This window comes from Nelumbo lutea, chromosome 1, assembly GCF_056320005.1.
Source record: "Nelumbo lutea isolate HS-2025 chromosome 1, American lotus-T2T, whole genome shotgun sequence".
NCBI lineage: Eukaryota > Viridiplantae > Streptophyta > Magnoliopsida > Proteales > Nelumbonaceae > Nelumbo > Nelumbo lutea.
The window spans coordinates 178050252-178068395 of NC_142684.1; the positions used below are offsets into that span (position 1 = coordinate 178050252).

At 37.3% G+C, this 18144-nt stretch overlaps 1 protein-coding gene across 21 annotated transcripts in view; it reads left to right on the top strand.

The window, feature by feature from the left end:
• LOC148879474 (sugar transporter ERD6-like 16) overlaps nt 1–16233 on the top strand; it is a 22561-nt gene extending 6328 nt beyond the window's left edge. For 2 of the 21 annotated variants that reach the window (XM_088961006.1, XM_088961008.1), the window contains 6 exons: nt 1886–1974; nt 14620–14746; nt 14901–15147; nt 15217–15279; nt 15366–15431; nt 16085–16233. In XM_088961006.1, coding sequence (XP_088817132.1) covers nt 15058–15147; nt 15217–15279; nt 15366–15431; nt 16085–16090 — 225 coding nt within the window. In that variant the 5' untranslated portion in view covers nt 1886–1974; nt 14620–14746; nt 14901–15057 and the 3' untranslated portion in view covers nt 16091–16233. Of the gene's footprint in view, nt 1–1166; nt 1799–1885; nt 1975–14619; nt 14747–14900; nt 15148–15216; nt 15280–15365; nt 15432–16084 lie in introns of those variants that run through there. The other 19 variants (XR_016104239.1, XR_016104240.1, XR_016104246.1 and 16 more) reach the window with 19 other exon arrangements.
• Nucleotides 16234–18144: the final 1911 nt, after the last annotated feature.

An 18144-nucleotide genomic window follows, 5' to 3' on the forward strand; every position in this document is an offset into this window, starting at 1 on the left:
TATTAAATTACATTTTTTATTAAAGTTGTTTTTATAAATCAATTGTCATGAGATTTGTAATAAATATGTATTAAAGTGTGAATTAATGAAAGTGCAGGTGCAAAAAAAAATGTTAGTATTAACTCGGTATAAATAAAAATAAAAAAAAAATCTAACAAGCCGGCGATCCAAAGAGCTCTAAGGCGGAGGTCCCGAGTGCCACTTAAAAACGGAAGTAATATATCAATGGACCTAAAGCGGCGGTCCAAGGAGCTCTAAGCCGGTAGTCCTGACCGCCACCTAAAAACGGAAGTAATATATCGATGGACCTAAGGCGGCGGTCTAAGGAGCTCTAAGCCGGCGGTCATGACTGCCACCTTTATTTACTTTGAGCCGACGGTTTGGTTTAGGAATGATTAAACCGTGTCAGACAGCTCTTAAAGGCGGCGGTCTTGACCTAAGCCCGCAGAGGTTTAGGGGGCGAACTGAAGAGTAAGGCGGCGGTCTTCAGTTCTAAGTCGATGGTCGCAGACCGATTTTCTTGTAGTGTAGACCGAACAACTGGGGGCCATGTTTAGGTTTTGATTTTTGAACTATTAAACGATGAACGATGCTTCACAGAACCTTAATAGCGAGATTTTCCCCAATGATAACAGAACCTTAGTTGGAGCCTTCATTTGTTTTTAAAGCCTTCCTCTCTCTGGTTCTTCTTACCTTCCTTTGTCTCAATTTGGTTTTTATATAACAGAAAAAAACAACTCTGGAAAGAATTCAGTTTTGTCATATCAAAGGCCCATTCCGTTATTTTCGCGTGTGAAAAAGGATTTCACGTGTAGATACCTTTTCTTGCGGGAAGAGAAGGCCACGTCGTCTTAACAAAGGTCCAATCCCACCTTAGTATATATAATAGATGTTAGCCTTATGGAAAAACATGTTTTGGATTTTGAAAGAATCTTCCCCCCTCCTCGTAGATGACATTATTGGATATTGGATACCTTGATATGGTGTTAGGCTATTTCTTGGCGTGGCTCAAGGTGGCTTAGAAGCTGATGGAATTCACTACGATGCTATTCAATAAATCTCATCCTTCCAATTAAATTAATCAATCGGAGATGGTACTGATGGCCACCGTAGATACTAGCACTACAAGAAAAACGATTTAAGGTGGCGATCTAGTTGCCTCTCAAGAGCGCCACCTACAAAACTAAAATGAAAAAAAATGAAACTTGGGCGGCGGTCTTTATAACTGGCATGGCGATTTCTACACTTGGACCGAATTTGAACCGGTTTAATGCCTTTGCATCGACTGCGAAAAAAGAGTAATCGCTGAGGTTTGGCGCCTAAAGAATACAACCGCGCAAAACTTTTCGAGCAAATTACTTTTAATTTTCTCTAAACAAACCCTTCTTCGAAACCCTTGTCTGAACGATCTTCTCCTCAAAACCTCCTCTACCCTATCTTCCTTCCTTTTCCTTATCTTCCCCCGACCTCTCTCTTCTCTTTCTAGATTTCCTATTCATTGGAATATTCTTCGACTTCTCGTGTTTTAAAGGGCTCTCACTTGCTCTCTCATTCTCGCGACTGAGTGCTTCACTTTCTCGATTACCCCTTCTTCAGTCAATCAAGCCAAGAAAATAGAAATGGGTCAGATCTAGTGTTCCAAGAAATACTTCGGTGGTACTTATGAGTACAGACATGCCATTCTTCCTCCTGAAGTGGCCAAACTTCTCCCAAAGAATTGTTTCTCTCTGAAAATGGATGGAGGGCGGTCGGGGTTCAGTAGAGCCGAGGGGATATGAAAATGATCTAGTGGTTGTTGGTAGCTAGTCTCAAACTCCTTAGTCCATGGAAATGATACAGATTACGTAACCTTATCATTTATTTTGTTGAAATCAATTTGTTACAGGTGAGGTAGGAAGAAGTTGCGTTCAAAGTTTCACAAGTGGAACTACTTCCTGTGGGAAAAATCCGGGAACTTCTGTCTTAAGGAATAAGGTATGAAATCTTTATCGAGTGAATCGTTTTTGTTGTCAGCTATGGGTTCTAAATCTGAGTTTTGGATCTTCTTGGGCATTTTATTTGGATACATATGCTATCTTTCCTTTGTTAGTGATGCAATATTATATCAGCTTCTTGACTTGGACATGTTGATATTGTTGTTGCATCTGGTTGAACTTCTGCATTTAAAAATCTGTGATTTTGCATTTCATTATTATGTTCAAAGTTTTATTAATTAATCAATTGTAGATACTTAATTTGTGTTTTGGAATGGTAGAATACTGATATGTTTCATTCTATTGCCAATGGGCATATTTATACAGTAAGCTATGCAATAAATAAAAAGAAAGAAAAATAAAAAGAAGAAAAAATAGAAATAAGAGAAAATAGAAAGTACAAAAATAGAAAGAAAAAAACTTTCTAAATCAATCCTTCCACAATCCTAGGAAAATATACAATTCTATTTTCAGATTTGAACCAGTAACCCCACATTTTTCAACACTCCCCCTCAAGCTGGTGAATAGAGATCCTCCATTCCCAGATTGGCTATAATTCTTCGAAAGTCTGTACTATCGAGACCTTTAGTAAGTACATCGACTAGTTGTCCTTTTGTAGACACATAGGGAGTGTAAATCAACTTGCTGTCCAGTTTCTCTTTTATAAAGTGTCGGTCAATTTCGATGTGCTTCGTCTTGTCATGTTGAACATGATTGTGAGCAATATTGATGGCTGACTTATTGTCACAATATAGTTTCATAAGCTCTTCTCGTGGAATCTTTAGGTCTTCTAAAATTATCTTTAACCAGATTAATTCACACACTCCTTGTGCCATAACCCTGAATTCTACCTCTGCACTTGACCAAGCCCCTGCATTTTGCTTCTTACTCCTCCAAGTGACTAAGTTTCCTTCTAAGAAGGTACAGGAACCAGAAGTGGACCGTCTATCTATTGGAGATCCTGCATAATCGGCATCTGTATATGTTTCAAGAGTCGGTCCTCCATTTCTTCTGAATAAAATTCCTTTTCCTGGATTGGCTTTCAAATAGTGCAGAATTTGATGAGCAGTCTGCATATGAACTTCTTTAGGATTATGCAGAAACTGACTTATTACACTTACAACATATGCATTATCCGGTCGTGTATGTGCAAGATAAATGAGTTTTCCAACTAGTCTTTGGAACATCTCCTTGTCTACACTTGCATTATCGTTGGCTTCTCCAAGTTTATGATTGGGATCTATAGGCGTGGAAGCTGGTTTACATGCCATATTTCCTGTTTCTCTCAAAAGATCAACAACATACTTTTGTTGAGAGATAAATATGCCTTGTTTAGAATGTGCAACTTCAATTATGAGAAAATAGTTTAGTCTCCCCAAGTCTTTTATCTCAAATTCTCTGGCAATGCAGTTTTTCAATGCTTCCTTCTCCTTTTTATCATTCCCTGTAACGATTATATCATCCACATAGACTAATAGTGCAATAACTCTCCCTAAGGCTATGTGTTTGATAAACAATGTGTGGTCATCTTGACTTTGCTTGTAACCTGTACTCAGCATTACCTTCGTAAACCTTTCAAACCATGCTCTCGGAGATCATTTGAGACCGTATAGTGCTTTCTTCAATCGACAAACTTTGTTCCCTTTAATGCCTTCTCCAAAACCCGGTGGAATGTCCATGTATATCTCCTCTTCTAGATCACTATGGAGAAACACATTTTTTACATCAAACTGTTGCAAATCCCAATTATAATTAGCAGCCAATGACAGTAACACCCTTACTATATTCATTTTAGCTAATGGGGCAAAAGTCTCTTGATAATCTACCCCATAAGTCTGTGTATATCCCTTGGCTACCAGGCGTGCTTTGTACCTTTCTAATGACCCATCGGATTTGTACTTAATTGTGAACACCCATTTACAACCTACCGTCTTCTTGTTTCTTGGTAGATCCACAACTTCCCATATGTTGTTTTTTTCTAATGCCTCAATTTTCACTCTCATGGCTTTTCTCCACTCCTTATTAGAAAGTGCCTCGGCTAGAGTATTAGGAATTGGAATGGTGTTAAGGTTGGCTAGAAAACTTTTATGGGATTTAGAGAATCTTTGGAATGATACATATTTGGCTAAAGGGTACAATGGGTGTTTGGTACATTCTCTGGTTCATTTTCTCAGTGCAATAGGCAGGTCATACTCATGCTCAGACTGTGAAGGCGTAGGTTCAGGTTCTAAGCATCCCTTAGTTCTAGGATTAGGAGTTGAATCTTGGACTTGCACAGGTTGAGGATCTGGATTTTTCCTCCTAGAGTAAACCTGCATATATCTCACATCATCATGCACATCATTCGTGGGGTTAACAGTGTCCGAATTTGGTCCAATGGTCGGGTTGTTTGACTCTTGTTGAGACTCGGGAATGTGGGGCTCGGAGGAATGTGACTCAGAGGGATGTGATTCTTGACGATTGAATGTTTGTGAGGAGGGTAATACATCTAGGGAGAGTAGATCCGATGCCTTATCTTCCATTAATGAGGCCTCCTCTTGAAGATAAGATTGAGTGAAAAAAGATTTTCCTTCCTCAAATGTGACATCAATGGAGGTGTAGAATTTTCTGGTGGCTGGATGATAACATTTATAACCTTTATGAGTTGGGGAATATCCCAAGAAGACACACCTGATTGCTCGTGGGTCTAATTTCCCCTTATTATGGACATGAACAAAGGCAGTGCAGCCAAAAATTCTTGGTGTGATTATTTGAGGCTCGAATATCAGGGTAAAATTGAGAAATGACTTGTATTGGGCTTCGGTTGTTAAGAACTTTAGATGGTAATCTATTTATGGTGTAGGCAGCAGTAAGGACAACTTCCCCCCAATATTGTTTTGGCACCTGATTTTGAAAGAGAAAGGCTCGGGTGGTTTGCAAAAGATGGTCATTTTTTCTCTCAGCTACCCCATTCTGTTGGGGAGTGTTAACACAGGAGGATTCATGCACAATGCCTTCTTTCTGAAAAAATGGGGACAAATTCTGATTAAAATAATCTGTAGCATTATCAGATCAAAACCTTTTAATTCTCACACCAAATTGAGTTTGGACCATGTTATGAAAGTTGGGAAGAATCGTACCCACATCAGATTTAGACTTAAGAAGAAAAATCCAGGTGACCCTAGTGCAATCATCAATAAAGGTGACGAACCATCTAGAACCAGTAATGTTGGGAATTTGAGAAGGGCCCCATATATCCGAATGAATCAAATAAAAAGGAGTTGAAGATCTTTTATTGCTGATTGGGAAAGAAACCCTTTTGCGCTTAGCAAGTTCACAAACATCACAATGAAAGGTTTCAACATCAATTCCTTTAAACAAGGAAGGAAGCATTGTTTTTAAAATAGGAAATGAAGGATGACCAAAACGGAAATGATGACGCCAAATTAAATCTTTATTGGAGGTAGATAAGAATGACTCGTGTGTGACATTTATAACAGTGTGAGATGATTTGCTGGTTGCTTCAAAGTAGTATGGTCCATCTCTTTCCTTAGCAAGTCCAATCTTCTTCCCCAAAACCTGGTCCTGAAATACACAGTAAGAAGGGAAGAACACAGCATTGCAGTTCACATCCTGGGTGAGTTTATTTATAGAGATAAGGCTAGTGGATAACTTAGGAACATAAAGCACATTTTTAAGTAATAGGGATGGAGTAATTTGAATATTCCTAATCCCTGCCACTGTGGTGAAAGAACCATCAGCAACAGAAAATTTTCTATTACTAGGACAGGGTGTATAGGTGAGAAAATGTAGTGAAGAGGGTGTCATGTGGTCAGTAGCTCCAGAATCAAGAATCCATGAAAAAACACTAGTCGAGGCATGTAATCCTAGAGATAAAGACTCACCTGAGAGAGCAAGAGAGGTAGAACCACTTCCTGGTTTCAAGGATTTCATGAAGCACCTTAGCCTTTCAATTTCTTCATCATTAAATGGTCCTTGACTTGAGTGTTCTTGCTGCGGGGTTGTGGAGACATTATGGGCCTGTTGAACTCCTTTTGAAACTCCTCAGTTTCCCCATTCCTTGCTGGATGTGGGAGGTTTCCCATGAAGTTTCCAGCACCGATCTTTCGTGTGTTTGGGCTTCTTGCAATAGGTGCACCAGAGGTTATCGTTAGAGTCACAGGTGGTTGTGTCACGAGCCAAGTTGTGATTGTTCTTACCCTTTGAACCACTATAACTTCCTCCCCTTGCCACCATGGCTGAGCCTTCGAGATCTTTAGGCTCAAGCATGATTCCACGACGGCTTTCCTCAGCTCTGACAAGGGCTATGATTTCATTCAATGGAGGCACTTCTTCTTTGCCAAGAATTTGTATTCGGACATGATCAAATTCAGCATTCAGTCCGACCAAAAAATCATACACCCTATCTCTTTCAATAAAATTCTTCAAGATCACAGCATCATCTGCGCACTTTGGCTCAAGAACCCGATAATGATCAAGCTCATGCCATAAATTTTGCAGCAGATTTGCATACTCTGTAACACTCCTGTTCCTTTGTTTGGCCACCACAGTCTTCACTTTGACTTCATAGACACGAGCATCGTCATGGGCTTTGGAATAGGTTTGTCGGATAGCATCCCAAATAGGGAAGAAACATACAAGTATCACTGATCTCGGGTGTCATTGAACTTCACAACCATGACAATCATGGAGTCCTCTTCGTCCCAAGCATCAAAATATGGCTTGCCTAACCTTGGTTCTGTTCCAAGGAGGTGACTAATTTTTCCTTTTCCCTTCAAATAGGTACGCACTAGTTGTGACCACTTCAAGTAATTCTGGCCATTTAGTCTATATGTTGCCTGAGTATTCTACAAATCACCAGTGTGAGAATGAGAATTTGTTGCTCCTTCATCGGTTTGGACGGGAGCACTTGTTGTAGTCATGTCGGACATTGTTAATGGAGGAAAAATAAGGCCAGCACGAAAGGAGAATAAAGGAACACTTCTGGTTACAGATCAACACTGAAGGCCAGAAGAGAAAAACACAAAAAACTGGCAATGAAGGCCGAAAAAATCTCAAGGTTGACAAACCTAGAGCTCTGATACCATGTTTTGGAATGGTAGAATATTGATATGTTTCATTCTATTGCCAATGGGCATATTTATACAGTAAGCTACTGCAATAAATAGAAAGAAAAGAAAATAGAAAGTACAAAAATAGAAAGAAAGAAATAGAAAGAAAGAACTTTCTAAATCAATCCTTCCACAATCCTAGGAATATATACAATTCTATTTTCAGATCTGAACCAGTAACCCCACGTTTTCCAACAATTTGTTTGGTTTGATGTTATTAGTTCCTCAAAGGCAAAAATCCTTGATCTTGTATATCAGTAATATGTTAAAGTGTAATAAGAAAGTAGGATTTGTGAAGCTAAACCCTCCTACCCGAGCTTGACCTCTTTAATTAGGTCATGTTTGGATACTTAAAGAGATATATTTAAGCATAAGGACAGAAAAATAAAGATTTCTCATAGTTTCATAATTTTCTTTTCTTTCATTTTCCTCATCTTCTTTGGTCAAAACAGAGAAGACCTTTGAAGTTTCAGAATCTAGCAACCAAATCTGGGATAAAAATTTTCTCAAGAGGATCATCAGAGAAATCTGAAAAGGATATTATTGTAGTTGCTTCAATTGAAGAGTCTAAGGACTTGTCTACTAATACTTTTGATGAATTAATGAGTTCTCTGTTAGCCCATGAATCTAGACTGAGCAGATCCTATGAAAAGGTTGAGGAGAAGGCTTTTCATGTTAAGGGGGAGTCTTCCTACAAGGGAAAGTCAAAAAATTATGGAGGCCGTGGACAGAGCAGAGGTGGTCAAGGTCGTGGTGGCGGCAAAGGAAGATGCCAATTTGGTGATCAACGTCAACACAAAAGCACCATCCAATGGCGATATTGCAAGAAATTGGGTCACAAAGAAGTAGATTGTTGGGCCAAGCAGAAAGATGAACAGAAACAAGCCAATTTTACAGAGAAAGTTGAAGAGGAAAGCAATCTATTCATGGCTCATTCTTCTATTGATGATGCTTCCAAAGGAGTTTGGTTTTTAGACAGTGGATGCTCCAACTATATGTCTGGAACAAAGTCTCTTTTTAAAGAACTTGATGAGTCACAAAAAAGTGAAGTTCAACTCGGAGACAACAAGCAAATGCAAGTTGAAGGGAAAGGTACAATTGCCATCAAAACCTCACAAGGTAATGTACAACTCCTCCATGATGTGCAATATGTTCCTAATTTAGCTCATAATTTGTTGAGTGTTGGGCAATTGATGGATAATGGAGTTATTCTGTCCAAGATAAGAAAATAGGGCACAAAATAAAATGTTTCCGTTAGAAGTCTCTGAAGTCAGAGAATGTGCCTTGATTGCTAGAGCTAGTGATGCAAAAATGTGGCATTTGCGTTATGGGCATTTTAATGTGAAAGGGCTGAAATTGTTGGCTCAAAAAAATATGGTTGTTGGGTTACCAAAAATTGATGATCTTGATTTTTGTGAATGCTGTGTTTATGGGAAACAAAGTAGAAGTTCATTTCTTGTAGACAAGTCATGGAAGGCTTTCTGATTGTTTTGAATTGGTACATGCTGATGTGTGTTGACCAATGAGTATTGAATCATTCGGTGGAAGCAAATATTTTTTGTTATTTACTGATGATTACAGCCGCATGAGTTGGGTGAATTTATTGAAATTCAAATCAGAAACTTTTGAAACTTTCAAGAAATTTGAAACATTAGCGGAGAAGCAAAGTGGGTGTTGTATAAAGGTGTTCCTCTCCGATAGGGGTGGTGAATTTACCTCTAATGAATTTAATGTTTTCTGTGAGGAAAATGGCATTCACAGGGAGTTGATGGCACCGTACACATCGGAGCAAAATGGTGTGGTTGAGTGGAAGAATCGAATGGTGGTTGAAATGGCAAGAAGCATGATGAAAGCAAGTGGTGTTCCAAATCAGTTATGGGCAGAAGTAGTGGCAACAACAGTTTATCTTCTCAATATCTCACCTACAAAGGTTGTCATGAACTGGACCCCATATGAAACTTGGAAGGGCAGGAAGCCACGAGAAAGCCACTTTAAAAAATTTTGGTTGTATAGCCTATGCCTTGGTTACTTCTCCAACTCGCAACAAACTTGATGAAAAATAAAAAAAAATGCATTTTTGTTGGCTATAGCCCTTAATCCAAAGCATATAGGTTGTATAACCCTGTGGGTGGCAAAGTAATTATTAGTAGGGATGTTAAGTTCAATGAAGAAGAAACTTAGGCCTGGAACAACGACAATGCAACACCTACAACACCACAAGTTACAAAAGATGTTAGTATAACTCTTGTGGCAGAACCTCCAGAACCGGCTAGTCCATATGTTGGTAGCAGCAGCTCAACCATTTACTCATCTCCCCCCCATAACAGTAGCGCCTTTACTCCAACAAACTTGTAGCCCTCATCTTCAAGTTCTTCTAGTGAAACACCTCCAAAAAAATTCAGATCATTGAGGGATATTTATGCTTCATGTAGCTTTGCTTTGTATGTTTCTAACCCCACTTGTTATGATGAAGCTGTAGAAAGTCAAGTTTGGCAAGACGCAATGAAAGAAGAGATGTCGGCTATTGAAAGAAATGAAACTTGGGAATTGATCAATCTACTGGAAGGCAAGAATGTTATTGGGCTCAAGTGTGTGTACAGAACAAAGTATCATGCTGATGGTACTATACAGAAACACAAAGCTCAGTTGATGGCGAAAAGGTACTCTCAGCAGCAGGGTGTTGATTTCAGAGAAACCTTTTCTCTGGTTCCTCACTTTGAAACGGTGAGAACTTTTCTAGCCTTGGCTTCACAATTAAATTGGGTTGTGTACCAGTTTGATGTTAAAATCGCCTTTTTGAACGGAGAACTTGATGAAGAGGTCTACATTTCTCAACCTGAAGGTTTTGTTAGTGACGATGACAGCAAAGTTTACGGGTTAAAGAAAGCTTTATATGGCCTAAAGCAAGCCCCATGAGCATGGTATAGCAAAATAAACTCCTACTTTTAGGAGAATGGATTTGAAAGGAGTAAAAATGAGACAACACTTTATGTGAAGAAGCAAGGTAACTGATTTTTTGGTGATGTGTCTTTATATTGATGACATAATTTATATGGGATCTTGTAAGTCTCTTGTTGAGGAATTTAAGTCTTGCATGATGAAAAAATTCAAGATGTCAGATTTGGGTTTGTTGCATTATTTTCTTGGTTTGGAGGTCAACCAAAGTGCGGATGGGAATTTCATTTCCCAAAGAAAATATGCTAATGATTTGTTGAAAAGGTTCAATATGTTAAACTGCAAAGCAACTCCAACTCCCATGAATGTGAATGAGACACTCATAGCTAATGATGGCACTGGAATAGCAAGTGCGAAGTATTTCAGAAGTATACATGGCGGTTTGAACAACTTGTCTCACACAAGGCCTAATATAGCATTCCCTATCAGCGTTGTCTCTAGTTTTATGCATACCCCAACAATGCATCACCTTGGTGTAGCAAAGAGGATCCTTCGTTATGTTGCTGGAATTGTTGATTTTGGAATTTGGTACTCAAAAGTATCAAATTTCAAACTTTTGGGTTTTACTGATAGTGACTGGGCAGGTTGCTTGGATGATAGAAAAAGCACCTCCGGCTATGCTTTCTCCCTTGGTTCGGGTGTTATTTCATGGAGTTCAAAGAAGCAAGAGATCGTGGCCTTGTCATCATCAGAAGTGGAATATGTTGCTGCAACAACATCAGTTTGTCAAGCAATTTGGCTAAGGAGATTGTTAGCTGATTTTTGCCAAGTTAAAGAAGGTGCGACTCAAGTGTTTTGTGACAACAAGGCAACCATTGCTATGGCGAAAAATCTAGCTTTCCACAGCAAAACGAAGCTCATTGACATTTGCTATCATTTTATCCGAAATCTGGTTGCTGAAGGAATAATAGCAATGAAGCATTGTGGGACCAATGAGCAAGTAGTTGATGCTCTTACCAAGTCACTGCCACGTGCCAAATATGAGTACTTCAGACTGCAAATGGGAGTAACAAGCTTTGAAGCAAGGGGGAGTGTTGATAGTGCTTCAAACTAAGTGGACGTAGTGGGTGATTTACTTCCTAAATGTTAGACACTATGATAGTGCTTCAAACTAAGTGGACGTAGTGGGTGATTTACTTCCCAATTGTTAGGGACAATGTTAGTGGACTTAGTGGGTGAGTTACTTCCAAATTGTTAGGCTTTATTTTGAGTTAGTGAGCCATGTTTTTCCACTTTCTAATTTAGTTGCTTATTTTCAGCTAAGGTTAGTTCAGTTGTAATTCTATATATTTGGACCTCTGATGTTGTTTTTTGTATGAAAATTGAATTCGAAGTGGCTTTGTTTTCAAATTATAATTTCTGTTTCTTTTTCCCAACAATTTCTTTGCTCCTCAAAACCTTACAACAGTTTCATTGCTAACACTTTCACCATATGACTTCATATTATTAACACTCCTAGATACTTTAGATAAAAAATACTTGCACAGATTCTTTTTTTTCTTGGCCAATGTTTCAAAATCACGATGAAGAGTATAATTTAACAGTAATTACCTTCTTGTCGCCCGAGAATTCCTGCTTCAGAATCTGCCATGCTTGAGTGGAGGTGCTAGCTGTTGCAATTCTTGGAAAAATTTCTTCGTCAAGGGCCTGTTGAATGAAGAACATACGAGTTTCTCGCAACTGTTGATCAGGCTTGGTTGGATTTGTGTCTTCAAATCCCTTCTCCACCAAGTCCCACAGCTCTTGAGACTTGAACATGGTCTTCATTTTGAGACTCCAAAAGCTGATGAATTGGCTCCGTTGCTTCCCATGGTGAAACTCTCTTTTCTCTTACTTTACTCTTTGCCTAGATGAAGACCCAATTTAGCTCTAATGCCAAAGAAATTGTTGGGAAAAAGGAACAAAAATTCTAATTTGAAAACAAAGCCACTTCGAATTCAATTTTCTTCATACAAAAGCATCAGAGGTCCAAATATATAGATTTACAGCTGAACTAACCTTAGCTAAAAATAATCAACTAAATTAGAAAGTGGAAAAACATGGCTCACTAACTCAAAATAGTGCCTAACAATTTGGAAGTGACTCACCCACTAAGTCCGCTAACATAATGCGTAACAATTAGGAAGTAAATCACCCACTACGACCACTTAGTTTGAAGCACTATCAACAATTATGTATCACCAACTTATCCCATGTACAATGATATATAATTTGTACACCAACAAGGGATTCTCAGTTGGGATTTTAATTTGCCTTCTAGGCCAAAAGTTCAGTAATTAAAAATAGCAAGCAGTAGTAGAATGTTATCAGCTTCTCATGAAAACCAAAATGAAGAATCATACAACTATGTACAAATATGGTTGGGAATCTCAAGAAGAATTGCTTGCTTAAATTATTCCAGTTCTAATAAAGCTGCTCAAATACCCAAAAGTTGACATAGTGTCAATAGATCTGATGGCTAGAAGAATGCCCTTGGAATATGTTATGCTATATTGGGCTAACTCCCCTACTAGTGATTTTTCTACACAATTAGTCTGGGGTCTAATTCAGGAAAGTGGTAATATAGTCCCTTGGATGCATTTACTGTGGTCCAAATACCACATCCCAATAACAGTTTTATCATTTGGTGGTTTTCACCTGAGGACTACCAACCTAGGTAGGATTATCTCATGCATATTCATTATCTCTTTTCAGGAGCCATTTCTTGGTGTAATGATAAAACCTTCCGCCGATGACAAGCATGAGAACACAAGTTCAAGTCTGAAGTGACCACTTTGTAACTAACCTACAGGTGTAGGTTTATTTGTTCATGTAACACCACTCATCAGGCCAGGCCTAATCAGGTTGAGGTTGCCCTATCCCTAGGCACAAGCTCATGCTTTGGGTTTAGGCAAGGCCTGGACACAATAATTGCTTGGTGCTAGACCCAAGACTGGAACTAGCCCAATGTCATACTTTGGGCATTGGGCTGGCCTGAACTCAAGGTACTAGTAAGACATACAAATAAGCAATAAACAAGTCTGCTCGTCAGGTCATTTAGTGAAGAAACCTACTCAGGACTCATCCATGTGGCATCTGAATTGGGACTCAAAAGGACTCCCCTGCTTTCATCAAAATTCAACTTTATGAAGCTTTCATTAGGTGGTGATCGCAAAGGCCTAACCAAAGTCTAAAATATGGACTGGCCCCATTTACACTTGCATTGTCATTTGACCTTTAACGTAAGAACAATTAATCTGCTTGCGACCTTTTCATTTAGGCATCTCTAAAAAATGATATATCATAAAAAGGTTTATAAATTATAACATATTGGCTTAGTGTATGTGAGAGATGTCTCCAAGTAATGTTGACCCAACAACAATTACTTCACTACACCCAAACAGTCCCTTTTGATAATTAGGAGGCTGGTTATTAATAGCCAAAATTCTTATGATGGTTGTTTTTGTCTTATGATGTGTAGGCTATATTAAGGCTTACGGGTTCCTACAACTAGAAGAATTAATTAGTCTTCATGTAAATGTCAAAGATGTCCCCTGATTAGAAGACAACAAAGGCAAATAACAATTTATTCATTTCTTTTCTTTTGAGTACAACAAAGAAAAGTAACATGAATTATAAATGGTGATGTATGTGCATGACAAATAAAAAAGAAACTAATGTAGGTGATTAAAAGACAACAAAGGTGATGTATGTGGTCATGAAGGTTCATAATATAGCTTCAAGATTTAGTCCTTGACATTAATATGCAAACCGATGTTTCTTTTTCAGCTGCAATTCTAGATGTAGAATATATAAAGTGTTTTATCTCACGATAAAGCTCTGGTGTTTTAAAACCGATTCTGTTTAGATATGCAGATGCAAGTGGGGCAGGCAAGGATGTCTATGAATTTGTTGGTTGCTTTCTTTGTAGTTTCATGATTTGCAAAGAGCCTGAAATTATTGTTGAGTCACAGATTTGCAAGATTGACTGTAACAACATGAAAACAAAAAGTGTGCCGTGTGCGCATGGTGTTGTTTGAAATTGATATATTTGAACAGAAAACTGGAAACAGATGTATCAGTAGTTCAACATAAAATTATAGTTCCAATTAAGTTCAAGAGCATGAAGTTTGAAGTTCATAATATCAAGGTGAATTAAACAATAAACCTGTAACAAGGTGAATCTGGTTGATAATGCAGCTACAAGGTGAATCAGGGGGTATAAGTTGTATCCATAAATGTTTTTTTTTGTGGTTCCTTATTTTGCCAAAAAAAAAAAAAAAACTCGGAAGGAATTTTTGTGACAAAGGGGAATTGTTCCACTAAAAATAATTCAGCCCAAACCTTTATTTTAAAATTTGGTTGATAATGCAGCACTTAACAAGCTTTATTCTAAAAGTGTTTATGGCACCTATTGAACCCTTATACATAAAAACCTCATTCTACAGCATTATTTCAATAAGAATTTGATTCTAACCTTTTCTCAGTGTTGTAAGGAGTCTCCTAAATGGATGATGTGTTTATGTTGGACATTTCAGATCCTAACCTTTTCTCAGTGTTTTGTTTGTTTCTTATCTTAATACCTTGTCCTCACCTCCCAGGCTTTCCCAATGCGCTCCCCTTGAGTCTCCCATGTGTTTAGAGCAATCTTAAATCTTACAGAGGGAGAGAACATGAATATGATCAAGAAGAAGTGGTTTGGTAATCAAACTACCTGTGAAGACCAAGGTAGTATTAGTATTTTTGTTTTCCGATCAAGCTTTGGTTGTTACTACAGCCTTGTAATAATGATTCATTCTCAATTTAATTTCTAGTGTGTATCTGGTTTATCAACTTGACAACCATTGGATTTGAGGTGTACTTCCTTTTTTCTTTTTTTCAGTTTAATAAAGCTTCTTTTTATCCTTCAAAAAAACAAGGGCAGAAGAAGAATGATGAAGAACAAAAAGCTCATGAAAGGTAACCTACTCATGGTGACATGGCTTTAGAAGACTTCTTGGTTAAAGCAGGGGTTATTGTTGAAGCTTCAAATAAGCACAATGCAGGTGTTGATATTGGAGTTAACCCAGGTCCAGTTCCCCCACAAAGTTTTCCATGGAATACTCTCTCTACCCAATGCTTGTCTTCAGGTTTTCATTGCTACCACAATCCTCGAAAATGGAATACTCTCTACCCAATCTCACACTACTGTTTAACAGGTTCCCGTAACTGTTGTGGGTGCAATCTTAATGGATAAATCTGGAAGGAGACCCCTTCTAATGGTAAGTAGCATTAAAGTTGTTCTTTATTCTTACCTCAAAAAGTATATAACACAGATACCTATGATGAACAATGGAGATGATCTTAGTTTCAGGTTTCAACAACAAGAACATTCCTGGGTTGTTTTCTAACAGGACTTTCTTTCTATCTCAAGGTAAACATAATTATTATTTCAAAATTCAAACTTGATTTATAATTTAACATTTACTTTTTTTTTTTTATATCAAGCCTAATCAATGTTTACCTTGATACTATTTTTTTAGTATCAATCCTATGTTTTTAACATTTACTATTTTTTACTATTTCAAAATTCAAACCTGATTCATAATTATTATTTCAAAATTCAAACTTGATTTATAATTTTACATTTCTATCTCAAGGTAAACATAATAAAATTTGTAGTGTACATGGCAGCTGATATGTGGATAAGTAGACCAAAAATCAACCAAAGAGGAAGTTTTATCTCTCTTGGTTTTGATTCTATAGTGCATACTCTATGTTGGGCCATATCAATGGCTGCTACACTTAAGGGTTTAGCATGAGCTTGAAATATGCCATCAACATATGTATAATAACAAGAAACACTTGTTTTATTTCTTACTACCTTATTTAGAAAAGTTGATTGATGTATTAGATAACTAGTTTATCTTAGAAAAATAAACCATATTACATTGATCATTGCTTAAGATTGAGCCTGAGTGGGCCCATTTTAATATTTTGTGCAGATGAATATCTATTTTTATACATTTTCTATTAATATCTCATTTATTTTATGTTTTCTAACAATTTATATGTTATTATTTGCAGGTGTGATCATTATGTTAAGTGGACTTGCATCGGAAGGTGTGCTATATTATTCGACAAATTGAATTTTTTTAAAGTCTTTGTAATTTTTATGTTAATTGGATATTGTATTTGAATAATTTGTTTTGGATATAATAAAATTTATTTGTTTTTTTAAATTAAAACATTTTATATTAAATTACATTTTTTATTTAAGTTGTTTTTATAAATCAAAATGAAAGTGATCGGAAGTTGTTTTTATATTAAATTACATTTTAATGAAAGTGTAGGTGCAAAAAAAATGTTAGTATTAACTCGTATAAATAAAAATAAAAAAAATCTAAGCCTAAGTCGGCGGTCTAAGGAGCTCTAAGCCGGCGGTCATGACAACCACCTTTATTTACTCTGAGCCGGTGGTTTTGACCTACTACCAGCTTAGGGATGATTGAACCGTGTCAGACCGGTCTTAAAGGCGGCGGTCTTTACTGTCTAAGTCGGTGGTCTTCGACTTAAGCCCGCAGTGGTTTAGGGGGCGGACTGAAAGGCGGCGGTCTTCAGTTCTAAGCCGGTGGTCGCAGACCGATTTTCTTGTAGTGTAGACCGAACAACTGGGGGCCATGTTTAGGTTTTGATTTCTGAACTATAAAACGATGAACGATACTTCACAGAACCTTAATAGCGAGATTTTCCCCAACGATAACAGAACCTTAGTTGGAGCCTTCATTTTTTTTAAATCCTTCCTTTCTCTGGTTCTTCCTGTTCATAGATCATCTTACCTTCGTCTCAATTTGGTTTTTATATAACGGAAAAAAACAACTCTGGAAAGAGTCCAGTTTTGTCATATGAAAGGCCCATCCCGTTATGTTCGCGTCTTAACGAAGGCCCAATCCCACCTCCTCATAGATGACATTATTTTCTTCAATCAAATAAAAAATATTCTTTCAAATAAAAATTGTTTGTTTTTTTGTTCCTTTCTTGGTGTAGCATTCCTTAAAACCAGAAAAACAAAGGCATTTATGTTGAGAACACCTTTTAAATGATAAATTTTGGCAATGAAAGTGGATTGATATTTTACTGTTACCAAGGGGGGGGGGTATCATGTTCGATCCATATCAGCTAAGGTTCAAAGTATAAATACACCCTGATACACTAGATGGGGGAGGGGGGGTATCAAGTGTTTCACTCAAAAATTGATCAGGGCCTCATGCTTACCCCCTGAAATGGATCAAAACCCCCCAAAAGCTTATATTTCACATATTTGTGATCTAATGGTACGATATATATTCCCATGTGAACAAACTCATGCTCAACAACCACTTTTGGGCCATTCACCATCACGGAGAGATTTTCAACTTGCAAATGGGTGGAAATAATTATTACAACTACTACTCCACTGTTAATTGTAAACCCATATTCATCTATCACATGCCCATATTCAAGCTGTTATAAACCCATATTCAACTATCACATGTCCATATTCAAATTTTATAAGCTATTTGAAAACCTGTGCTCCATATAAATCCATACTAATCTGTTAGAAACCATTGCAAACCTGTCACAACTTTTACAAACCAATACTTAACTAAATTGTTAAAAATATACTTGACCATTACAAAATACAAGCCATACTCGGCCATTGCTAACTTTTGGACGAAAAGAAAATAGTCTTGGGCTAAACACGATGGCAGAGTGTCAGATTCTCCTTTTGGGCTTATAAAAATTAAAACACATTGACTTGACATTATTAATTTTCTTAAGTATAGGTCCTACCAAAAGTAAATTTTGCTTGCATTATTTTTAATTGTTGTCGATCCTATATATACAAAAGCACTACATGTTGTATACAGAAATACAATTTTATTGATATTATTTTAGATTGGATTGGTTCAATATCTATTTTATTGAAAATGAATTGGATTGGATTTTCATAAATAACCCTTCCTTGGAAAGAGTGCAAATACAAATACAAATATATACAATGCAAAACCTTGTGAACCTTGTTTTTGCATTGTACATATTTGCATTTGTATTCTTCTTAAGATCAGTTTGGAAAGAATACAAATACAAATGTGTACAATGCAAAA